Here is a 27339-nt window from a genome sequence, read left to right as displayed (position 1 = left end):
AAGTGAGCTGGGTGTATCATACTAGAACGTTATAGCCTGTGATGGGCTGGGAAAGATGGGCCCAGTCTCCAGGGTATAGATGCTACTCAGCTCCCCGGAATTACTGCCGTATGGGACTGTGATTCTTGTGTTACCAGGTCTGGAAATTTGATTTTTATGTCAAATTTATACTTTTTAATGTTGACGGCTGATTCAAGTTTTAAAACACTGCCAGCCAAACTAAATAATGTCTTTGACCAAAGAAGCTTCCATAAAGATCACCTCCCTGAGAAAAACCTTACTAAATCTGAGTCCAATTAAAATACTTCTCATCTGTATGGCTGATACTGCTACCATGTAGGGAAACCTTCGGTCAACATTAAGTCTGATTCCCTAACCCACAGTATTTCCACGAGAATATACTGCTTGTAAATATGTGCATAGTTCTTATGTAACTGGAATCCAGAACCAACCTAATAACACATGTATTATCCCCATTTTACTGATGAGGTATCTAAGGCCCAAAGGTAGCAGAAAACTTAATGAAGAAATTCAAAATAGTATGACCTAGTTAGATGACTTGAGTTCATATCCTTCTTCCAACACTTAGTGTTTTCATAACTTTGGTGGTGGGGTTGGTAAATTAACTTCTCTAAACTCCAGTTTTCCCTCATATAAGATGGGTACTCTAACAGCACTACCACACAAAAATGTAAGGATATATAAAGCATGTAGAAATGTGCCTGGCACATAGTAGGTGCTATATAAGTGTTACTATTAGTAATTATTGATGCTACTATTAATATTATCTGTAAAATGAGATCCTTGCTTTTCGTAAGTTTTAAATGAACTAATCTATGTAAAGTGCTTAGGTTGTGCCTGAGATATAGTGAATGTGCATTACATATAAATTGTGTGCCCAGTTTACGTCTCTTCCAATTTCATTACTCCTAAACCATGCAGATGAATTGCTTCACTCTGTGTTGCGTAGTGACAAGCATCGTACTGTTACAGGCTGCAAGTATTTTCACTTGCATGAAGTATTTTCCTTGGATGTTTAAATAATACATAGCTTTGCAGTGTCACAATTATTTCAATATTTTTATCACTTGAAAATGTGTAGTGAAATCAATCATGTGCCATGCAATGATTGTCCTGATAAGGATTTTAATAATGTAATAAAATGTTATTCAAACTATCAGGAATGGTTACAACATTCAGAAGACACTCTTTAAATTTAGATGATCTTCTCCACCTCTTTTTGTTCCCCTAAGTTTTAAAAAACTTAAGCTCAAAGAAAAAAAGAAAAAATAAGCAAGTACTTCAATAACTCAAATTATAAAGTTATATGCTAATACGCCAGAATAGCCAGAATTGTTACTTACTTGTGACCCATTTCATGAGCAATTGTAAATGCCAGATTCAGGCCATTATCTTCAGCAATAATACATTTTCTCTTTTCACTACACATTCCACTCAAGTAAGCGATACCTAGAAAAATACAAACACTAACTGTGATGTGTCAGAATTAAAATGTAAATATTTATGCTAGGTATTAATAGAACAAACAAAAAGTTAAGAAATAAAAAATATGTCAATGTTAAATTTGGTATCTAGCCCTTGTAAATGGAATTTTAGGGGAAACTGTTTATGGATAAGTCACTCAATAAAGCATTAATATTCTTTTCAATTTTATATGTTAGCTGAAATTATTTTGTCAGTTATCCAATTCTCAAAAGGCATACTGTAAGAATGCACTTTATAAATACTACTTTTCATTGTCATTGAAGATAAATGAATAGTTACATCTTAGAAATGTAAATTTAAAAAGCAATGATTATGTTAAGATATTTTTCAATTCTTGTGAAGAACCTACTTTCAAAGAAAAACCTTAAAATAAAATAAAGTACATATAGAACATTCTTGAACATACATTTCTATTTTCAGTTAATAAAATTTTGAAGTTTAATTTTGTGAAACACTATTTTAACTAATAGGACATAAAAACTATCTGTGATACTTGAAAAATTGAAAATGTTTCATCTGCAAATTAGTCAGGCTAATAACATGGCCTGACTGCAGAGCATATGATACTGAAATATTATTTAAGATAAACTTTCAGCAAGATATTTGATCTTTTGGTTTAAATTATCAGTAAAGATGATAATATCTGAAATGACTGATACTGTTTAGTTAAAGACTTATGTATTATTTACCAATTAAGATAAATCCCTGAATAGATATCATTTAACAAAAGGGATTGTAATCTTCTAAGAGTTTTAATGCATTTCTAATAACGGAAGTCATTAAAATAGTATCTAGTATTTATTGAACTCATTGTATATTCTCTAATTCTCATATCCTTATAAAATAAATTTAATCTTATTTTATGAAAATATTAAGGTCTTGATGGGCAAAATGATTTGCCAAAAAATCACATGACTACTAAATACGATAGAATGGGGGTTTAAACTCAACTTTGACTCCATTTACCAGCCAACATTTATTTTGCTTCTGATAACAATTTAGTGCAGAGTTGTTGGTTACCTGACTGCCTATGAGTTTTCTCCTATCTCCAGAAACTTGAAAAAGAAATGGCAGGGAATCATTAAGTTTAAATAAAAGAATAAATCACTTTGCCAATGTTTGGGAAACATAGAAGATTGATGAAGGATATTAATTAATTCAGTGAAGCCACAGCCAAAGTGACAGGAGAGAAGGATTTTATGAGTGTGGTAGAACCCCCAGGGAGGTTTAAGACAAAGGCATACAAGGTTTAAGGAGAGGCCTTGCAGGAAGGTTGAAAATGGAAATTAGCTGAAAGTATATCTGAATTCCTCAACTACACATTCAAACCTTCATGCAGAATGTCAATGCCTGGTATTCACTGGCCTACCAAGGAAATGAGATATATTCTTTAAGCAAAATGTAGTATAAACATATTATTTTAAAAATATAATTATAGGATAAAACAGCTAAGGGGAAATATACATATAGACGTTATTTTTTCTATATATTTAGAAATTAAGATTTTATAGAACTTAAATCTACAAATAGATGAAATCTACAAAAAGATGAAATGACTTCTTTATGAATGGAGAGGTGGATGGACGGATAATGGATGAATAGACATAACAAGCCCTACTTTGGTTTATTAAGGCAATTGAACTTACTTCAAGGTTAAATCAAAATAAAATAGGAAGGAAAAACTGAGGTAGTGATAAACAGAGAGGGGTTGGGGAAGAGAGAAGAGGAAAAAGAGAAAATATTCTTTATCTAGTTCCATTAAACAACAAATGAAATAAAAACTGTTAAAATTCTTAAACATAACATGAATTTTAAGAGAGCTAAGTCACGTACTTATTAATACAATCAAAAATGAAAAAGAAAGACTTGGGAGTTAATTTAACTTATGTCATAATTGAAAAAAGGGAAGAAGACAGAAGGAAGGGAGGGAAGGAAGGTGAAAGAAATATACCTCCTATTAATAGAGTATTAAAATTCTCTTGAGCACTTAAAAATTTTTTAAAGATATTATTTGGGATTAAATGTCCCACAAAAATACTAAATTAATACTAAATTAAGCTCAGCATGCCAACGACCATTGTTTGGTACAAAATTTCCCTTAGGACACCCATCTATTTCACCACTTCTTTCAGCACAACTGAAATAATCCATCACCATATAGAGATTTAAAATTCAGTTAATGTGGCTTGTCACCATTTCATATATCCCTTTGCTCCATGGGCCAGTACATATCATATTTACTCACTTTAATAAGTTTTACATTTCTTCTCCTATACCCCTTCAAATATATGACCCCCCAATAAAAATAGTTTTGTCACTTGTTTCCAGTTCTTATCCCTTTTATATTATTCTTTATCTTCTATATTTCTATATTGTTTACAGTCTCACAATAGAATATGTTTGCTGTAGTACTTTCATAGTTATAGCTTGTTAAGTTAAGGAATTACTTTCTGATATTCTTGTGCGTCTAAGTGAAAAAGAAGGCAACGTTATCTGATGCATGGGTCAAAAGTGGATGGGAGTTAGATAATATTTTTTGGAAAAGAAATGAAAGCTTAGAATAGAGAAGCTGAGAGAAAAGGGAAAGACAACTGATTAAGTACTAGTGAAATACTTAATGTACATGGGTCAGAAAACACATGGTTCAGCTGAGGATGGAGAGCACGAGCCTGGAGGAGCATTAATACACCCAGTTGAGTGATAGCCAACCTAATGGCTGAATCAGAGAAAAGTAATATTTGAATTCAATATGGGTTGAGGTTTTGTAGATCAGGTATAAAGGAAGAATCAAAGGGTATAAGAGTTGTCAATCAAACTGAGAGTGAAAAGAAGGAACAGAACTTGTAGGGCTCTATGCTAGATAAGTGAAAAAGTAGGGTCAAAGGGAACCTGATAATTTGGAGAACAGAATACAGTGGTCAGGAGAATGGAGTCATCAAATGAAGAAAAAGAGTAGACACTTCCCAAAAAAATATTGGAAATTGTGGTAAGAAGTTGGGATTGAGGGGTTTAAGATTTCAGAAGTCAAGTTTCATGACATGATTAGGTATTGCCACGAGAGTAGAAAAGGGAAGAGGTAGAAATCATCAAGAATGAGGTCAAAGAATTATTAAGTAGTGTTGGGTGGGCAGATTATGCAAACATTAAACTGCACATAATCACAATTAACTCAGGAAGGTGGGAGAGGTGGCCAATATTCACAGGACATATGAGTGAGAATCAAGGAGATAAATCAATCACAGCGACAATGAGGGATGAGACTGTAAAGCCCAAGAGCTTCAGCTTCAAATGAAGAGTTTTTATATGAGGCAGGAGAGATTTGATTTAGAAGCAGCAGCAGGAAGCAAGAGGAATGCAACTTTGGTATCTGCCTGGCACCAGCATGTGGTATAGGGGAAGGGAAAGAATGAACAGTGACCTCTCTGGGAGCACTAGATTTCTCACAAGGTTATGGGAAATCAGTGAATATTGTGTGGTCATGTAAAAAATCATGGTGATAAATATTAATTAATAATACATAAGATATATATTATAAAATATAATTCAAGAATGATGAGTACATATTGACATAGACATATGATTACAACTAAGTATTAAAAAAGTCTATACAACCACATTTTCATAGCAGAACAAAACTACTACATAAATATGTTAACTAGATAATAGCAATTGTATCATGTGGAGAGATTGTAGGTAATTTTTTTCCCTCTTTTCCCATTTTTCAAATTCACATAAGTGTTTATAATGAGAAAATTAAAGTTATAAAAATTATAATCATGTCTATGAAATTTAAATAGTAATTAATAGAATCTCTTACAGACCAGGGTATAATTTGACAACCAAAAATGACCCTCTATTCCTAATCTTCTTTTATTTAAGTGTAAGGTCTGAATCTTTGACTAAGACTTTGATAAATTTAAATTTCATTGTTCTTTCATTTGGCACACCAAGAAGATTTTCCTTGACTTGAAAGTTATGGAGAATGATTGTAACCATGACTAATTTAAATGACTTGCATTATTCTGCTTAAAAGACCATGCTTTTCAGTTCCCTTCCAAAGCTCACATGTTTCTTATTATAATAAGGGATAGAGGTTAGGAGGAAAAAGGATTTAATACAGCTGTTATTTAAAGATAGATGTAGTACAGACCCTTTTTAAAGCACTCTTTTAATATAAAAAATTCTGGAAATACAAAGGAAATCAAAATAACCTGTAATTTTTCACCTAAAAATGAATCAAAGCACGCACTGGGAGTCAACAGAATCTCTCATTGAAAACAAAACACACATCGTACAGTTGGACATGATATGATATACCTTATTAAGATGCTCAGAGACCCCTAAAATGCATGTTACAACAATGGACTAATTGGCAAATCAGAGTTTTTATGTATTCAGATGGATGTATCATAACAAAAGTAAGTGATTCAGCCCAGAACTGTTGTTTTTCACCACTGGCTAGACTACCTGAGTTCAAAATACTTGTTCTCCTAACACAAAATCCTGGCACAGTCCTAGGTCACTTATTTACACTATGATTGTACCATATGTGTTATTTACCTATGATTGCCACTATTACTTGGGGGCCTAATGCAACAAGAAATGTTATATGTGATAAGTACCAGAGGTCCAAATATGAACACATGCTGATCATGCCTTCAGAAGCGTGAGCCACAAATATTCATTTTAAAATGCGATCATTAAGACATAAAGATGTACATAGGATATTATGTGAGAATAAAAGAAGAGACAGACAGGGAAAAATCAAAGCTGGAAAGGGTTTTAGAGAAGGAAACAGTTTGGCAGTATCACTGAGTGGGCAGAGGTTAGCCAGAGGTTTCCACTGAGTGGAAATTGGGAGGGTGTGGGGACTCCTGAACAAAGGACTAAGCAGGAAAAAGGGTAAGGAGATGGTTGCGAGAGCTGATGTTACTCATAGATGGTAGCTTGGGTTCTTTAAAGGTGCAAGCCGTGTAGTACATGTCTGCATCAACGCTGTATTTAGTACATCCTCAATAAGGGGTGTGTTAAAGAAATTACCTGAATATAGAGAAATTCCCTGAAACAAAGATTAATATAAAATGTGATTCAATGCAGGGCCTTAAATAAAAATATAATTTTGAGAAATCAAAATGTATTTTATCCACTAATTAGAAAAAAGTATGTAGGATGATTTAATGATGGTGCCCAGATAATATGAAACCCATTTACATGATTACATTCAAATTGAAAACAATAATTTGCCTTACTAGTTTGCTAATTATCTGTCTATGTTCCATTAAAAGGCAAGATGATGATCCAATAATATAAAAGTACAATTATACAAGTTATGACTTTAATATCAGTATAGTTATAAATGTGTTTTTAAAACAGGCTTCCAGATTCTCTTAAATGTTTACATAATCTATAGCATTCTTAACAGTACAGTTTTTATGAACATTAAGGAAAAAGTGACTTTTAACAAAAAGAAAAGATATTAGTTTAATAAATGTATAGTGAATCTCTAGAGTCAGATAAGGCAGAATATTGTATAGGCACTAAAATGTTGTTTATGTGTTCCTGCATCATGGTAGACAGAGCCTCCTTTTGAGAAAAACATATAGACATGCCAAATAACATGTAATGTACATAAATTTTAATGTATAGTTAAGCTTGAAGGAAAAAGAATTCCCAAGTACAAGAATAAAGCTTTTAAAAAATTCAGATCTGGAATGATAAGATCATGAGTCACTGATGTCACCACCTGGGTATCAGATATGATATCAGGCTTATTAAATAATGGGTGTGTTTCAAAATATCTCAGGGATAGGTGTTAGTGAGTAAGGAACAAAGATTCATACACAAATACTAATCCATGAACATAATGTACAAATTGGTCCTACACTGGGGAAATCCATTTCAGTTCAGTAAAAACAAATAAATTTTCACTCTGATAAAACACTTTAGCATCTCAGCAAGCAGTAAATTCCCACTGACGATGAGTTCACAAATAAAAACTACAAACAAATGGAAAACGTAGTATACTGTGAGAGGGAGGCCACTGACATAAAAACTACAGAAAAAATTATAATGAAATAAAGACATTTTTAACACAAAAATTGGGAGCTTGAAATCCACATTCACTGGGCCACCACAATCCAAAGGCATGTTTTCGCAAATTAAAGAAAGAAACCGATCATCATTATATCAAAATACTAGTATAAAGAAATGTTAAAGAAATTTCTTCAAGCAGAAGAAAAGATCCCAGACGAAAACATGGAAATGAAGGAGGAGACCAAGAACACTAGAAAGAGTAAGTAGATGGGTAACTATAAACAAATGTTGAATATACAAAACACTAATTTTAATGTCTTCAAAATTTAAAATATAGGGAACCAAAATACATGTGACCAAATGGAGTTCAAGTGTTCAAAAGTTCTAGCAATATCAGGAGAGTGATAAAGGAATACATGTCATATATATAGGATAAATGCAAAAGAATAGTAAACTAATACATAACCAATAATTGTATATAGAAAATGGCATACAAATACTGGATTTATCTATTTTAAAATGCAAGTAAGGAGAAAAAAACATGAAATAACATCAAATAGGAAACAAACAGAAAGATAGCATTTCATGCTAAAAATTTCATTAAATAAAAAAGACTATGCTAAGTCAAAACTAAGATTATAAGACTAGATAAAAAAACATAAACCCCAACTCTATTCTGCTTAGAAGTAATATACTTTAAATATAAGGGCATAGGTAGGTTAAAAGCAAAAGAACAGAAAAAGATATAATATTCAAACATTAACCAAAACAGAGCAAGGGTGACAATATAAATATTATAAATATACAAAATTAGACACATTGAATTTAAGCCACAAGCATAAGGAGAGATAATGAGGGATATTCTTGTGATAAAAGGATCACTCCATCAAGAAGACATCACAATTCTGTATCGGTATTTATACAATAAGTAATCCTCAAAATATACAGACCAAAAAATGAATAGAATTAAGAAGAGAAATAGACAAATCCACAATTAAACTGGAAGACTTTAACATATCTCTTTTTTTAAGGAGGGCGCAGCTCACAGTAGCCAACGAGGGGATCGAACTGGCAACTTTGGTGTTGTTAGCACCACGCTCCAACCAGCTCAGCTAACCGGCCACCCCTAACATGTCTCTTTTAATAGCACATAGAACAACCATAAAAAAAATTCACTAAGAACCTAAATATTTGAACAAAATCTAGCAAGTATGTCTTAATTGACATAATAGAACACTTCACCCAACAACAAAATTCATTCTTTTTTTTAAGGTAAAATTGATATATAACATTATATACATTTCAATTGTACATTGTAACTTGACATCTATATATGCTACAAAGTGATCACCACCAAAAGTCTAGTTACCATCCATCACCATACAATTGATCCCTTCACCCATTTAGCCCACCCCCCAACCCTCTTACCCTGTGGTAACCACCAGTCTGTTCCTGTATCTATGAGTTTGTTGTTCTCTTGATTGTTCCTTAGTTTTGTTTTTTTGGATTCCACATATAAGTGAAATCACTGTCTTTCTCTGTATGATTTATTTCACTTAGCATAATATCTTTAAGTGATTACAAATGGCAAGACTTCATTCTTATTTATGGCTTCTATTTTGTGTACTATTCTAGTGTGTGTGTGTGTGTGTGTGTGTGTGTGTGACATCACATCTTCTTTATCCATTCATCCATTGAGGGACACTTAGTTTGCTTCTGTATCTTGGCTATTATAAATAACGTTGCAATGAAGATAGTGGTGCACATATCTTTTTAGAACTAGTGTTCTTGTATGCTTTGGACAAATACACAGAATGGGAGTGGCTGGATCATATGGTAGTTCTATTTGTAATTTTTTGAGGAATCTCTACACTGTTTTCTTTTTAAGTACACACGATACATTTATAAAAATTGACCATATACTGAGAAGTCAAAAAAAAACTTCAACAAATTTCAAAAGTGGAAATCATCCAAAGTGTGTTCACTAGCCACAGTAGAAATAATTAAGAAATCAAGAACTAAAAAGATAACTAGAAAAACCAAAATGGCCTAAACATGTGATGATACATGTCTAAATAGTCCACAAGTGAAAAAAGAAATTATAATGGAAATTAGAAAATATTTTAAACATAATCATAATAAAAATAGAACACATCAAAAATGTGTGGGCTGAAACAACAGTGCTTAGGGAAATTCATAGCATATATTAGAAAAACTTTAACAACACTGAAAATCAGTGGTTAAACTTCCCTCCAGGAACTGGGAAAACAAGAGAGAATCAAAGCTTTTCCTCAAAAATTTACGAATAGAATTACCATATGACCCAGCAATCCCTCACCTGGGTATCTACCCAAAAAATCGGAAAACATTTATCCATAAATACACGTGTGCTCCAATGTTCATTGCAGCTTTATTTACGGTGGCCACGACATGGAAACAACCAAAATGTCCTTCAATAGATGAATGGATAAAGAAGTTGTGGTATATATACACAATGGAATACTATTCGGCGGTAAGAAAAGATGAAATAGTACCATTTGTGACAACATGGATGGATCTTGAGATAATAATACTAAGAGAAATAAGTCAGACAGAAAAATTAGAGAACCATATGATTTCACTGATGTGTGGTATATAAAACTAAAAACAACAAAAGAACAAGACAAACAAATGAAGGAACAAAAACCTATAAACATAGACAATAGTTTAGGGGTTACCAGAGGGTAAGGGGAGAGAGGGGCTCTAGAAGAGGGTAAACAGGGTCTAATATATGGTGATGGAAAGAGAACTGACTCTGGGTGATGAACACACAATGTGAGATATAGATCATGTATTACAGAATTATACACCTGAAATCTAGTAACTTTACTAGCAATTAGGGTTTCCAGGCAGGAATTCCTGCCTGTTTTCAGGAATTTTTTTCACTTTCCTCTTCCTGAATCCCGAGATATAAACTGTTTTCTGTTCTCCATGATGAATCGTTTCCACAAAGTGACGATACTACCAACCACCTGGGTTCAAAGGACCGATTTTCCCGATTTCCCGACCAACTTTTTTTGGGATTCGGGAACAGGAAAGCGAAAAAAATTCCCGAGACCGGGCAGGAATTCCTGCCCAGAAACCCTAGCGTTAAATAGAAAATATGTCGAAGAGATACATTGTGAGTAATACGTTTATTTCCCATTGTGGGTATTACTGGGTTCAAGGAGCCGATTTTCCTGATTTCCTGACCAACTTTTCTCGGGATTCGGGAAGGGGAAAGTGAAAATTCCTGAGAACGGGCAGGAATTCCCGCCTGGAAACCCTACCAACAATTATCACCCCAATAAACTTTAATTTTAAAAAAAGAGAATAGAAGAAAGGAAATAATAAAAAAAGATTATTTGTTCCTTGTTTATTTGTTCATTGATTAACGAACAATAAAGTGAATGCAAAAGATAATTGGCAAAAATTGATAATTTCCTAGTAAACTGATCAAGAATAAGAGAGACAAATACAAATTAACAGTATCAAAATGAATATGGAAATATCTCAACAATTCCTAAACACATCAAGGTAATATAAACGAAACTATGCCAATAAATTTTACAATTTACCAAAGTGGTCAAAAGAAGAAATACAAAATCTGAAATTTCCTGTTACTATCCCCTTTGTTCTTTCTACTCCAGCCACATTGCCGTGTGTGTGTGTGTTTGTGTGTGTGTATATTTGTGTGTCATTTCTCAAATGTGACAAGCATGTTTTCACCTCAAGACCTCTTCACTGGCTTTTCACTCTGTCTGGAACATTCTCTTCCTAGATATCTTTTTCCAGACCTTCTTCAAATCTTTTTAAAATATCACTTTTTTTCCATGAGGCATTTCTTGATCACCAGATTTAAAATTCTAAATACCCTTCTCACCCTGGAACTCCCAGATTATCTCTTATTTAGATCTATTTTTTTCTATGCCAGTTTAATTTTTTACTATACCAATTAATTTGATTACTTATTATTGGTAATGACCATCTCCCTATCAGAATGTAAGCATCAGTAGAGAAAGAAAGTACGAAGAAATCAATCTGTTCATGGCCAATGTGTAGAACCATAGTTTGCACAGTACAATCATAATAAATTTTGAAGTGCATTAACTTGCATATCTCTTTTGCATTGCCATGTTGGTGATGTCTTCCCAGTCACCTAAAGGCTTCTTTCTGACAGCAACTGGGAAGGGATAAGGATTAGTGGTAGACTTTTGGCATTCTGGGAGACAGTGGATTGGACACCCCAGGCCAATACAGGATGGCTCAAGTAGAGAATTACTGAACATACCACCATGACTAGGCAGAGCTGTTATTTCTGAGCCATCTTTGACTCTCACTGAACAGGAGGTCAGAGGGGTGGGCAATGCAGGGATATGGCTGAAATTAGCAGTGTCTTCAGCAGCAGTACGAGCTGAAAGGGTGGGGTATGGAGTGGGTGGGACCATAGAGAGTTGAAGAGAAAGGTCACAGGGCCTTGACCAAGCCAACATTCTTGACTTGAACCCAACCTGCATCCTGGCAGCCAAGTCCAGAAGTGAGCTCTGATGTCATGCAGACTAAGGAATTCATTGCAAAGATACAAAGACCTAACGTCTCTGAAGGCTGTCAAAGCATTGATGGCTGTTTGTAGCCCATCTCCCCAGTGACTTGGAAAGGATCAAATGAGAGTTTAGGGGGACTATGTGGGGAAAAAATGAGTATAAGCTAAAACAAGGCAAAAACAAATACAAGGTATATGAATAAAGTCATTTAAACTAGAAGAAAAATAACATTAATTGACAAGGTTAAGTTTTCACTTTCCTGGAATCAAGTGAGGTAAGGATTTGTGAGAGAAAGATTTAATACACTGTAGATACGTTTTCTTTACCTAATACAGTATAATTTTTGACCTTGGTATGTGTATTGAGACAAAAGTAACTACAGATGGGAATACACACATTTAAGAAATGTGTGATTCATAATGGGTTTCTAAAGGAAAATAAAACAGTGAAAAACCAGTCATTTTATTTTATTGTGTTAAGGTCTGATGGGGGTATCTAAGATCAGTGAACTACTGGATTAAAGACATATAGACACCACTTGTAAATCTTTGGCAAGCTTTTATGTGAAATATTAATATCATGCAGGAAGAAGAAGATGAAAGATGGTACAAGTAAGTGTTTAGGAAACTTAGTGAGAGAAAGGGAGTCCAGAGGGAGAGTGAAATATAGGGTAAGTACAGGTGGCCAATTCCTAAATTCTGTCCTGAGAGATGGAGAGGATGTCACCGTACAGGACAGTTCCAAAATAGGTTTTGTTGTTGCTTTTGTTGTTTTCACGCTTCATTTAAGCTTTAGAATAAACCACACCATTAAGTTCACCCACCTCCTCCCCACATCAAGATAATAAAAAGGGTTGCTTTTGTACAGAAGGGACAATAATTAAGAAAATTTATGTCTGCAGGATAGTTTTGTGCTCCTGCTATTGTATTCTAGATTAATTCTACTTCACATTCACTTCTTACCTCTCATCAGAAAATTTAAGGGCAGGTTACTGGATGGATTTAAAAGTTAAACTCTCAGATCCCTGGAGAATTTAAATTAAGCCAGACTCCAATGTACATTATTGTGGTTTTCATATATCATGAATACACTATTAATACTACATACCACTTGAAATTCTTAATTTAGATTTCAGTGCAACTCTGAAAAACATAATTCTTGTGGCACACTGAAAAAGCCATATGTGGTAGATTACACATCTAACTCTTGTAAATCAGTAATGAGAACTTTACTGCGCAGTCTACCACAAACATAGCTGGAAATTGGTGTCCTCATTGTTATGTTAATGTAAAAAAAAGATAAATCAGAGTTCTTAGGCTTTCTCTATGACTTTGCTCGCAAGCAAAAAAAAAAGAAAAAAAAGACCAATTAAGTTTAATGATTTCATCTGCTTGGAGATTAAAAACCTGTCATGACTTTAAAAAAAAAAATAGGTAGGATGAATCACAGTTAAAGATTTTCGTGAAGTAACTTTTGGTATACAACTGGAAAACATTTAAAGTTTTCTGATTGTATATAAACCAGGAATTACAGCTAACGCATTTTAATAATGTTATAATGTAATCATACCCTGAAGGCATTAAACAGGAACAATTAAAACTAAAAATATCATGCTACTAAAAGGCTGTTTAAATTGTCTTTTTAGTATGCTAGTAAAAACATTGACAGCATGCATTTATAACTACAAACCAACTCAATCTTCAAAACAGTTTGACAAAACATTCTTTTTACACATGCCAGTTTTTAGTCATTTTTTATTCATAACTTGCTTTCTATTTAGTATGATCAGTGTTTTTATTCAAGTAAAGAAATACTTCTATAACCTGAGAAAAAGCTAAAAAATACAATTATAATTACAATACAGTTACGGTTACAAATATTTGATGTTCTTTAATCTCAACTCATATTTAAAATATTAAGTTTGACATAACTTGTTAAGTATGTATGTTTACTTAAGAACAAGTGATTCCAACTCTAGATGTTTTTTAGCTCTGTACACAAAGGCAGTTAATAGTAAATTGGTTAACATTTTTCTCAAAATAATTGGACACTTTCTAAAATTCTGATTGGAATTCAGTAATTTTTAGTGACCTGTTTTCTAATTCAGTGTAAAAAAAAAAAAAAGGCCAAATGCAAAGAAAGTTTTAAATATTGATGATTTTGTGTCAAATATTCCAGGGTTTGAGTCCCAGCCTCAATTTTTAGTTTTGTGACCGTAGAAAACTTAGTTCTGTCTTCTGAGCCTCAGTTTTCCAAACAGTACAACTGGGAAATCAATAATTTGTCTTGGGAATGCTAATATATTTAGATAACATATTGCAAGCATATGCTGGTATAGCTGAAACATGGTAGCCATTAAATACTAAATGTAATTTTCTTATTTGTAAAATGAGGTAACAATCCCTTATGACAGAGAACTCTTGAAGGGTTAAAAGAGGTGATATATTTAAAAACACATAGTGGATACTTAACAAGTGTCACTGTTCACTGACAATATTGTGTGTGTATGTGAAACACAAAGCTATACTTCCAGACACATAATAACAACTCGAAAAACTACGAGACCTCAGGGAGCATTCTAATTAAGATGGTTTTTGTTTCCCAAGGGTATACTCAGCATGTTTTCATATTCATATGGTGTTTACTGACACCATTAAAACATTTTCTAACAAAAGAAAATTCTATAATTAAAATCAATTTTTAACAATAAAGGCTCTTGAGAAGAGAAATATCTTGAGAAGAGAACAACCTCTTTTCATAGTAATGCCTTAAGAATTATGTATCTAAGTCTTATTGCAGCAACATGTTGCCAAAATAGAAATATAAAGTGTCTGATTAATGTTCTGGCCAGTACCTAATAGACAGACACCAGCCACCAAGAATTAAACGAGATAAGTTCAGCCTTGCTTTTATTGTAAACTATAGAAAACAATGTAATTGTCTTATCAGGAACTCATTTCTATTCAGAAATACATAGACTGAGCATCTGGGACGCTCAATCACTGTACTATGTGCTGAGGACACAGAGCATTGAACAAGGTCCTTGATCACAAAGAGATTAGAAGGAGAAGGAGTGAATGGAAGGCAAGTTGCCATAAAGTATACAGATGTCCACCGAGTTCATGGGTGGTAGAGTGAGAGACAATCCAGAAAGTCCAAAAGTGGAAATTAATCAGAATTCTGAAGAATGGGTAGAATATAAACAGGGATAAAGGGGGGAAAGGACAACAAAGAAATAGCCTTCCATTTGGAAATTCTAAAACAATACATTTAAACACACACTAAAATCTATAAAAATTATTGGTTCTTAGCAGGGCCTCAGACAGAAGAACGCATTCGTGTGAATTAAAAAGAAGCACAGAAAGCAACAAATGAACAAAAAACTCACAGACACAGACAACAGTATGGTGGTTACCAGAGGGGAAGAGATGCGGGGGTGAGGGTAGAAGAGAGTAAAGGGGGTCAGATACATGGTGACGGAAAGGGACTAGACTTTGGGTGGTGAGCACACAGTGCAATATACGGATGATGTATTACAGAACTGTACACCGGAAACATATAATCTTATTAACCAAAGTCACCCCAATAAATTTAATAAAATTTTTCTTAAAAGAGGCCCAACCCTGGGGAGGCAGACAATCTTTTTAAAAGTTTTCCCAAGCAAATGGAAGGATTAGAGTTTCGTAGGGGAAGTCTGGGCAGAACTCCAGTCCCTCCTCCCTCTTAAGCCCTGCGTAGATCAGACTCCCTTGTGCAGGACACAGCCTCTGGAAACCTTCGTGGAATCCTCAGTTGTAATGCTAAAAGAAAACCTAATGACCATATAATTCCTTTCCCTGTTGTATTCACTTACTTTCTAAATTCCTGTACAGTAACATTTACTCTTTATTGTCCAGCTCTATGAATTTGAACATGCATATTGGTGTGAATAAGCACAAGTGCCAGAACAGTCCATCATTCCCCCAAACTGCCTGGTGCTACCCCTTTATAGTTACACCATCCCCGACCCTAACCAACAGTGATCGTTGTAGGTTTGACTTCTGGAGAGTGTCAGAAAAAGCGCTCATACAGTATAGAACCTTTTCAAATTATCTTCTTTCATTCAGCATAATTCTTCAACATTCTTCCAACCTGTTGGATGGGTGATAGTTCATTCCCGTCCCTATCCAAACAACATTGCATTGTATGACGGTACCACAGATTGTTTATCCATTCACCTGCTGAAGAACATTTGGAACATTTACAGTTTGGGGCAATTATGAATAAAGCAGATATAAACATTCATGAGTAGGTTTTGGGTGAACGCAGACTCCTTTTTCTGAAGTATGACAATTAAGTTCACAAACTCGTCGTAGAAAAAGTGCTGCATATCCCATTACTGAATATCACTACAGTCGCTTTCAAAGTACTCCCCTTGGGAAGCTGTGCACCGACGCCAGCACCCAGTTCACCCTTCAAAGCAATTTTGGAACCCTTTTTCTGGAATGGCCATCAGAACTGTTGTCATATTACCCTTGATGACCTGAATGTCATCAAACTATCTTCCTTTCGGTATTTCCTTTCTTTTCGGGTAAAGAAAGCAGTCATTGGGGGGGGGCAGATCAGGTGAGTAGGGAGGGTGTTCCAATACAGTTATTTGTTTACTGGCTAAAAACTCCCTCACAGACAGTGTCATGTGAGCTGGTGTATTGTTGTGATGCAAGAGCCATGAATTGTTGGCGAAAAGTTCAGGTTGTCTAAATTTTTCACGCAGCCTTTCAGCACTTCCAAATAGCAAACTTGATTAACTGTTTGTACAGTTGGTACAGAATTCATAGTGAATAATCCCTCTGATATCAAAAAAGGTTAGCAACATCGTTGCAACAAGTTGGCAAACTTAATTGTCACACTTCATATACTTAGCAATGGGAATACTGGGTCATGTGGTACGTGAATGTTCGTCTTTATAAGAAACTGCCAAACTGTTTTCCCAAATGGCTGCAAAATTTTGTATTCCCAGAAGACAGGTATGAGCGTTAAAGTTGATCTACGTTCTTGTCAGCCCTTGGTATTGTCAGTATTTTTATTTTACTCATATAAGAGATATATAGTGATATCTCATTGTGGTTTTAATTTGCGTATCTTTAATGACAAATGACATTGAGCATCTTTCCACGTGTTTCTTTACCATCCATATATCCTTTTTGTGAACTGTCACTTCAAGTCTTTTGCATATTTTTAAATTGTTTGTTTTCTAGTATCAAGCTTTGAGAGTTCTTTATATATTTTGTATATAAGCCCTTGTATCTGGATATATGATACATATTTCTCCTGGTCCATAACTTGTATTTTTAATCCCTTAACAGCAAAGTATTTTTCTTGTTGTTGTTTTAATCTCAATGAAATCCAATTTACTCATTTTTCCTTTCATAGTTTATGCATTTGGTGTCATAGCTAAGAACTCTTTACCTAATTCCACATCACAAAGGATTTCTCTTATGCTTTCTTCTAAGTTTTTATAGTTTTACATGGTACATTTAGATCAATAAGCCATTTTGTATTACGTTTTATATAAAGTTCATTATTTGGCATATTGATGTCTAATCTTTTCAAGACCATTGTTGAAAGATTATTTTCCTTCACTGAACAGAATTTGTATCTTTGCAGAAAAACAATTGGCCATATTCATATGGATTTCATCCACTGACCTATGTACCTATTCCTTAACCAACACCACACTGTCTGGTTACCAAAGTTTTGTAGTAAGTCTTACAATTGAGTAGTATGATCCCTCCGAAAATATTTTTCTTTTCAAAATTGTTTTGGCTGTTGTTATTTGCCTTTCCATATCAATTTTAGAATTATCTTGTCTATGTGTACAAAAAAAGTGTTCAAACTTTGATTGAAATTGTGTTAAATATAGATAAATTTGAGAAGAGTTTGTACCTGTGCTATGCTGTCTTCCAATCTATGAACACAGTACGTCTCTCCATTTATTTAGATCTTTCATTGCTCTGATCAGCATTTTGTATTTTAGCACACAGAATCTGTAATAGTGTAATTCAGTTCTTTTATATACTTGCTGATTTTCTGTTGACTAGTTCTGTCAATTACTAAGAGGGGTGTTGACATTTTCCAAATATAATTGTGCATTTGTCTTCTTTTCCTTTTATTTCTTCATTTTTTGTTTCATGAATTTTAAAGCACTACTGTTAAGTGCTGAAACATTTAAGATAATCATTATCTTCTTAATGAATTAAGCTTCTTTATTATTATATAATGTCCCTCTTAGTTCTTGGCAATTTTTTTTCTTCTGAAATCTAAGTTGTCTGATATTAATATAACCATTTGAGTACTTTTAATTTTTATTAGTTTATTTCATGGCATATATTTTTCATATCTTTACTCTTAGCCTACCTATTATATTTGAAGTACGTTTCTTACAGACAGCAAAGACTTGTGTCTTTGTTTCTTTAATCCATTGTTGTCATGTCTTTCTTTTAATGGTATGTTTTAGACTATTGATATTTAATGTAATTACTGGTATGTTGGGACTTAGGGCTACCATTTTGTTATTTGTTGTTGATGTTGTTTGCACCCTGTTTTCCTTTCTTCTGTTTCCCTTTCCTGCCTTCCTTTTACTCATTTAAAGAAAAACTTTTGAAAAGAGGAAAGGTTTCAAATTTTTCAGAATTCAATTTTATTTATTATATTTTTAACTATATCTTCTTATATACTTGTTTAGTGGTTGCTCACTATAGGTTTAACTTTATACCTATTCAGCTTTCAAAGTCTACTTAGAATCAGTATTTTGCCACTTCAAGTGACATGTAGAAAGTTTAATACCATGTAGGTTCCTTTCCCCTTCTCCATGCACTCTGTAGTTCTCTAATGTATTACATCCACATACATTATAAATTTCATCAGACAATGTTATAATTTTGGTTTTCAACTATCTAACATATTTAAAATACTCAAGATGAGAAAAAGTCTACGTATTGTATTTACCTAGATATTTGCTTTTTTTTTTCCTTCTCTTTTTTCATTCCTAATGTTCCAAGTTTCCTTTAAGTATAATTTTTCCTTCTGGCAGAATTACTTACTTTGCCAATTCTTTTAAAGTAGCTCTTTTGAACAAGACAAACAAATGAGAAACAGAAACTCATAGACACAGACAATAGTTTAGTGGTTACCAGAGGGTAAGGGGGGTTGGGGGTGGGAGATGAGGGTAAGGGGGATCAAATACATGGTGATGGAAGGAGAACTGACTCTGGGTGATGAACACACAATGGGATTTATAGATGATGTAATACAGAATTGTACACCTGAAATCTATGTAATTTTCCTAACAATTGTCACCCCAATAAATTTAAAAAATAAATTTGAAAAGAAAAAATGCAAAAAAAAAAAAAAGTAGCTCTTTTGGTTATTAATTTTCTTAGTTTTCCTTTATCTGAGAATGCCCTTCTTTCACCTTCACCTATACTGACAATCCTTTCGGTATTTTAAAAACGTTGAGCCACCCTTCTGGTCTTCACGGTTTCTCATGAGAAATCTGCTGTCATTAGTATCGCTGTCCCCTAAAAATAACAAGGTTTGTTTGTATCATTTTTTTCCTTTATCTTTACCTTTCAGAGTTGGATTATATTTCTGGCTGTGCATTTCTTCAGGTACTTCTAGTCTGGAGTTTATGTAGCTTCTTGAATCTGATGATTTAAGTTTTGCTAAATTTGAGAAGTCTTCAGTCATATTTCTTCTCTCCTTCCGTGTCCTTCTGAGGCCCATGATGACGACTTGTGATATTTCCCACAGATCCCTGACTACTCATATTTATTCCCAATCTTCCTTTCTGTCTAATGCTCAGGTTGGATAACTTCTTGTGATCTGTCATTAAGTTCACCGACTCTTTTCTCTGCGATCTACAGTCTATTATTCATTACATAAGAGATTTTTGTTTTGTTATTCTTTTCTTATTTCTAATATTTCCACTTGGTTTCTCTTTATATTAGAATAGTTATGTGCTGAAACTTTCTATCTTTCCATTCATTTCAAGAATGTTTGCCCTTGTTTGCAACATCTTTATAATAGATATTTTAGTCTTTGTCAGGTAATTCCAAAAATGTGCTATTTCAGAGTTGGCATCTGTCAAGTGTCTTCTCCCATGGAAATTGAGATTCTTGCATGTCTTTATAGGCAGTGTAATTTTGGACTGTATCCTGGAATTCTGAATTTATATTGAGACCCTTAGTCTTAATGAAACCTATGAAGAATGCTGATACTTTTAAAATTTTTAGCGTAAAATCACCTAGTTGGGTTCAGGATGCAAGTTCCAAACTTCCAAGTCTTCTGTGGGCTTTGGTTTGTCAAATTTTCAAAGCCTTTTCATTGTTATTCAAATCTGTCCTGTGTGTTACCTAGTAACCAGTCTGGAACCTGGGTGGCATAGTAGCTTAGCAGCTCATTTCCCAAAGAAATTTTAGGGTCATATTCACACATGCAAAGCTTGGAGGAGAACAAAGGAGCTGATAAACAACTTTATGGGGTTACTTTCCCTAGTTTCTGTGTCTCCATTATCTCCCTGGTACCTTCCATCTCCCTGTGGTTCTCATTTTAGTCCTGCTTCCAGAAATGTTGGGCTTTAGTTACCTCACTCTGCTGTGCACTTTTCATTACTCTGTCTACTTCTAGGTCTGAGCCAAAGGAGGACAGAGACAAAAAGCTATGGGTTCACCCCTTTGTTTTTGTCTCTGTCCTCCTAGAATAAAAGTTCTGCGGATCAGAGTGGAAGGCTCATCTCAGAGTTTTGTGACCATTAACTGCTGGTACGGTCACTGTCCGCACTGCCAGTATCACAAGATTTCTTGGCAGATGCAGCAGGAGAGAATGCAGACAATTGTTTTAAGCAGGGATTACCCTCACTTTCTCTGAACCTTAAGGAACCTTCCTATCCTTGATCCAAACTAGAGGGATCCCTAGAGGTCTCTCTGTACATGCCCAAAGTTTGGGCTGCGTTAAGTCCAGGAGAGAGAAAAATACTAAACTCACTGCTGGTTTTGTGGCATGGCAAATTCTTGTTTTCTTCCCAATTTGCATGCTACTATTTGCCTTTTAAAATCTTCTAGCAGCTGTTCCATTCTCCCACATCTTATAGCTGCATTCAATGAAAGAAAAGGATGGAGTGTGTTGACTCCAGCTTACCTTAAACTAGGCACAGATTGTTTCTTTCTACAAAAAGACAATAAAAACTAGCACTTGTAATTTAAAGAAAATTACCTACGGAATTTTATTGTTTCTACAATGCAAATGAAGCATGTCAATAATCTCAATATTCTCTAGAGTCATTACCATTTCCCAACTACTTAAGGACCACAACTGGGAAGACAAAGGCAAACACAACACAACACTGGATTATTAGGCGTTAGAGACACAAATCACTGCAATATCTAAAAAAGTGTTTCCTTCTCTACGGGCTTACACAGTTTCTGCATTTTTGCCTTGTACTAATTGATAATATTCTATGCACCATAACAGAGCTGACCTACAAACAGTTGCATTAAAGTAATATAGGTTATATTAATGTTATACATACTAATAATTAGATAGAAAGTAAAAATAATTTATAAACTGTCAGTTTTCTCCAATATACTTAAATAAATGATATACAAAAAATTTTAATGTGTCAAGACAGGTCTTCCAAGCATGACACTATTACTAAAATTTGATGACAGGTGATATACAGATTTTTAAAAAAATACTAAGGTTTCTCCGTACTTAAGAGATGTGTATCAATCTATGTATGCATGGAAGTCATGATAGTTTAATTATGGAGTGAAAGTTGGCTCACAGTAAAATAAAGATAAATATGAAAAAATTTTAGTTACCGAGGCAAGAGTAACAAAAGCATAGCAAAAAGGAAAAGATTTAAAAGACTGTGCCAAGAGATTCATTTTTGTCACCACTCTATCTCTAGCACCTAATATGCTTTCAGGCACCGAGCAGGTGTCCAAAGTATTAGAGAAAATCAAGTACATAAACAAAAATCGAGAGAGAAAGATCCAGAGAAGTGAAAAGAAGATCATCTGAAATGAAAGAACTAATAAAAATTGAGGAAGAAAGACAAATAAAGAAGCACAGTTCCTATGACCTCCTAAGTATGTTTCCAGGCCTTTCAAATACCAGAATTAAGAACATGATGAGAATCATACCCTTTTAATATCTGAAATACCTGAGACTCAGACCATTATAATGTACAATAGCCAATGTTCTGGGGCCCTCTGGATTGAAGGAAAGCAAGGTTGAGAGAAATGGGGTGAAAAAAGCCTCCAAAACATGCAGCAAATATGCTCATACATTGATTCCTAGTGAGTTTAATTATTATTATTATTATTAGGGGATTATGTGATACACTATCTATATTACAAAAATAATTTTATAGCTTAATATTTCTGAAATAAGTACTCTTAATGTATGAAGTTCTGACAATTAAGTTCGCAAACTCATCCTAGAAAAAGAGCTACAATTTTCATTGCTGAATATCACTACGGTTACCTTCGAAGTACTCCCCTTGGGAAGCTATGCACCAACGCCAGTGCCTTCAAAGCAATTTTGGAACTTTTTCTGGAATGGCCATCAGAGGTATCGTCATATTACCCTTGATGTCCTGAATGTCATCAAAATGTCTTCCTTGTTTGCAAAAATCTTCCCCATTCGTTGGCTGCCTCTTTATTTTGTCGATGGTTTCTTTTGCTGTGATATAGTCACATTCATTTATTTCAGCTTTTACTTCCCTTGCCTTTGGAGTCAAACTCATAAAACGCTCTTTGAACCCAAGGTCCATAAGTTTAGTGCCTATGTTTTCTTCTATACAGTTTATTGTTTCAGGTCTTATGTTTAGGTCTTTGATCCGTTTTGAATTAATTTTGGTACATGGTGACCGACAGCAGTCTAGTTTCATTCTTTTGCACGTGGCTATCCAATTCTCCCAGCACCATTTATTGAAGAGGCTGCCTTTTCTCCATTGCATGTTTTTTGCTTCTTTGTAAAAATTATCTGTCCTTATTTATGTGGTTTTATTGCTGAGTTCTCAATTCTATTCCATTGGTCTGCGTGTCTGTTTTTCTGTCAGTACCATGCTGTTTTGATTATTGTTGCCCTGTAGTACAAGGTGAAGTCAGGGAGTGTGATACCTCCAGCATTGTTCTTGTTTCTTAGGATTGCTTTGGCTATTTGGGGTCTTTTGTGCTTCCATACAAATCTGATGATTTTTTTGTTCCATTTCTTTAAAAAATGCCATTGGGATTTTGATGGGGATCGCATTAAATCTGTATATTGCTTTGGGTAATACGGCCTGGGTATATCTACCAAAAAAAGTCTGGAAACATTTATCCATAAAGACATATGTGCTCCAATATTCAATGAAGCTTTATTTACAGTGGCCAAGACATGAAAACAACTAAAGTGTCCTTCGATAGATGATTGGATAAAGAAGTTGTGGTATATATACACAATGGAATACTATTCTGCCATAAGAAAAGATGAAATAGTACCATTTGCGACAATATGTATGGATCTTGAGATTACAATGCTAAGCAAAATAAGTCATACGGAAAAAGTAGAGAACCATATGATTTCATTGATGTGTGGTATATAAAACTGAAAACAACAAAAGAACAAGACAAACAAATGGAGAAACAAAAACTCATAGACATAGACAATAGTTTAGGGGTTACCAGAGGGTAAGCGGGGAGGGGGATTCTAGAAAAGGGTAAACAGGATCTAATATATGGTGATAGAAGGAGAACTGACTCTGGAGGGTGAACACACAATGTGAGATATAGATAATGTATTACAGAATTGTACACCTGAATTTTATATAACTTGACCAACAATTGCCAATAAACTTTAATTAAAGAAACAAAATGTCTTCCTTTTAATATTTCCTTTATCTTCGAGTAAAGAAAAAGTCACTGGGGGCCAGATCAGGTGAGTAGGGAGGGTGTTCCAATACAGTTATTTGTTTACTAGCTAAAACCTCCCTCACAGACAGTGCCACATGAGCTAGTGCATTGTCATGATGCAAGAGCCATGAATTGTTGGCAAAAAATTCAGGTTGTCTAACTTTTACACGCAGCCTTTTCAGCACTTCCAAATAGTAAATTTGGTTAACTGTTGTCCAGTTGGTACAAATTCATAGTGAATAATCCTTCTGATATCAAAAAAGATTAGCAACATTGTTGCAACCAGTTCACAAACTTAATTGTCAGACCTCCTATAATATACAATTTTGATCAATATATAAAAGTATGTCTCAAACATGTCCATTAATAACAGAGGACCATATAGCTTAGTTTGCCTGGAGCACCTCACTTTATGCTTTTGTCCAAGCATAATTATTAATTATACCTCCCTTAACTTTTCAAAGTGTCTCAGCATGAATATAGATTATCTGATCTCTTTATCAAAAGATGAACATGGCCTTTTTGTGGCAAAGCTAGAGTCATGCCCCAGCTTAGTCTGTCTGACTCTCTAGGGCTTTCTTATTTTCTTTGCTGGAAGCCCATAGAGTGATACATTTTCCTATATTCTGAGTTGGTGCCACCCAATTTCCTCCGTCAACACCCAGTTTTCACACCCCTTTCCTTTCTGCCCCACAGGGCAACTGTTTAGACCCTTTTCAGTTTAGCGTGTTTTTGTTCATCACTGACGAGACAGGAGAAAAGAAATATTAAACATGGAGAAATTACAAAGATTGAAGGATTGCAGTGAACCCTGGAAAATCCCCTTAAAATCCTTTCATTGTTCTGCTGTCCCATTAGGTGCAACGAGTGGAAATCTCTTTGAATTTCTCCCTGAACTTTTATTCTTTACCAAACAATTTTCTTTTTTCTGACTGTGCTTTCACAGAGGGCCATAAACTGTACTTTCATCCAAGATGGCCTAATTTCCTCCAGTATTTAAACCCCAAATCAATGTATTATAATAATAGGCATCCTTTAATGTGAATGTGTTAGTTTTCAATTGCTGTATAACAAATTACTATAAATGTAGTGGCTTAAAGTAACACTCATTTTGGGCGGGGGGATTTGTGGGAGCAACACTCATTTATTATTGTATGGTTCTATAGGTCAAAGTCTGGGACAACTTAACTGTTTATGGTCTCCCAAGGCCAAACTCAAGGTGTCATCCAGGCTGGGCTCTTATCTTAAGGCTCTGGGGAAGCATCAGCTTCCAAATTCATCTAGTTTGTTGGCACAATTCAGTTCCTTGCTTCTGCTTTAAAGGGCAAATGGGGTTAGATCTCAGTATTTTAAGATTAACTGAAGGATTATAATTACATCTGCAAAATCCCTTCATAGCAGAACCTAGATTAGTGTTAGACTGAACAACGACAGGAAAGAAATTTTAGGAGTGTCACCTTCAGAATTCTGTCTACCTCACTGAATAGATTCCATTTGCATTTCTGAGAACATGCACATCAAACACTGAGCAGCACTTTATAACAACATATCTCACACAAATGCAATGACTTTTGGGTATTTCAAACCTGACCCTAGTTTATATAAAATCATCCACATTTAAGGCTGATACATGCTTCTAATATGTTTGATGATCTCTTTTGGTAAAATATATGTCCCACTGTCATTCTTGAATCCATCACAAAGCTTGCCACGGAACTTTGCATATGTTAAATACCCAATAAGTGTATTTGAACTCCCTTGAAGACTGAATTACACTACTAATTCACTTACGAAAGATTTATATAGAAAAAAAGTTCATTTTATTTTTTGCCTAGTTCAAAGGATTACAAATTTCAAAATACTGAATATTAAAAAATACAGTTTTTCAGTAGAAAAAATACAGTTCTAACCAGAAGGGTATTAAAGTAGAGAGATGATCTCAGTAATTTCTTTAAGTAGTTTCACTCTCTGAAATCCTCTGTGCTTTAGGTGTCACGATGCTAGAAAAAAATGTCACAACTGCTATTTAATGAAAATTAAGCTACTTTAAAAAATTGGCTTGACCTCTTCTTCTCACCCAATAAAAATGATTTCTTCTGCTGAAATGTGGTTTGGAGAATTTGGAGAACATGCTGGTGTTTGGAAAGGGAAGTGTCTGGAGATTCTCACATGCACAGCATCAACATAAAAGGGTGATTTAAGTATGCTTTAGTCTCTGACTATGTTTCTTTTTGGCAGTTGCTTCCCAGGTGGTCTGTATGCCTCTTTGACAATCAGCAAGTACATAAAATCAGAATTATTCAGGAGTGTACAGAAGAATAAACTATCATTTCAACCTACTGAAAGGCAGGAGAAGAAAGTTTATTAATAATGCTGAAGCATCAAAGTTGGCAATAGAATGCAAGGAGAATCAAAGCACTCCACAACCGGAAATCTGGTGGTAAAGGTTACACAGCCTCTCTCATCAATAAGGATTAGTGAAATATTCACAGCTGCAAACTCATATTGATCAACATATACCTTTGCCAGCTCTAAGTATTTGCCAATTTTCTATACTTTAAAGTCCTTAAAAGTTTTCATCTCACACACACACACACACACACACACACACACACACACACACACAGATAATCACTGACTGTCGCTACTGATTGTCCCTCATTCCTGGGTTATGGCAAAATTTTCCAAGTGTTCTGCAGAATCCTGAGCTTCCATCGTATCTTTTCAGTCAGTACCCTAAGATCTTTTCAAGAGGTCCACAAGGTCAAAACTGTCAATGTTTGCACTGATAGTGCAAAAGCAATGGTACATAAAACTGTCTGGCACAAATCAGGGCAGTGACACCAAAATTCACTGTCACTCATTTTATTTTTCACTGCCACCCACCCCCAAGGAAAACATGCCAATTCTTCTTTTAAATGTCCTAAAGGAAACAGTAAAATGTATTAATCTTATTAAATCTGAACACTTGAGTATACCCATTTTTTATTTATTAAATTTATTCGGATGACATGGGTTAGTAAAATCATATAGGTTTCAAGTGCACAATTCTATAATACATCATCTATAATTTGCATTTTGTGTTCAGCACCCAGAGTCAGTTTTCCTTCCATCACCATATTAGTGGTTACCAGAGGGCAAGGGAGAGTAGCCCCATTTTTTAACATTCTGTGTAACAAAAAGGAAGTATAGATAAAGCATTTCTGCTGCAGACTAAAAGATGATGTTGTCTCTGGAGAAAGTACTATGAGATTGTGTGAGTTGTGAGCTAAAATAACTGTGTTTTATTGACTACCATTTGT

The 27339-nt window shown here is 34.4% G+C and overlaps 1 protein-coding gene across 1 annotated transcript in view; it reads right to left on the bottom strand.

Annotated features, from left to right (window-relative positions):
* Positions 1–27339, bottom strand: part of ADAMTS19 (ADAM metallopeptidase with thrombospondin type 1 motif 19) — a 232146-nt gene that overhangs the window by 121361 nt on the left and 83446 nt on the right. The window contains exon 8 of the mRNA XM_019756011.2: positions 1365–1470. Coding sequence (XP_019611570.1) covers positions 1365–1470 — 106 coding nt within the window. The remainder of the gene's footprint in view (positions 1–1364; positions 1471–27339) is intronic.

This window comes from Rhinolophus sinicus, linkage group LG10 (assembly GCF_036562045.2).
Source record: "Rhinolophus sinicus isolate RSC01 linkage group LG10, ASM3656204v1, whole genome shotgun sequence".
NCBI lineage: Eukaryota > Metazoa > Chordata > Mammalia > Chiroptera > Rhinolophidae > Rhinolophus > Rhinolophus sinicus.
The sequence above is the reverse complement of the archived record's forward strand: the minus strand, read 5'-3'. Positions and strand labels throughout refer to the sequence as shown.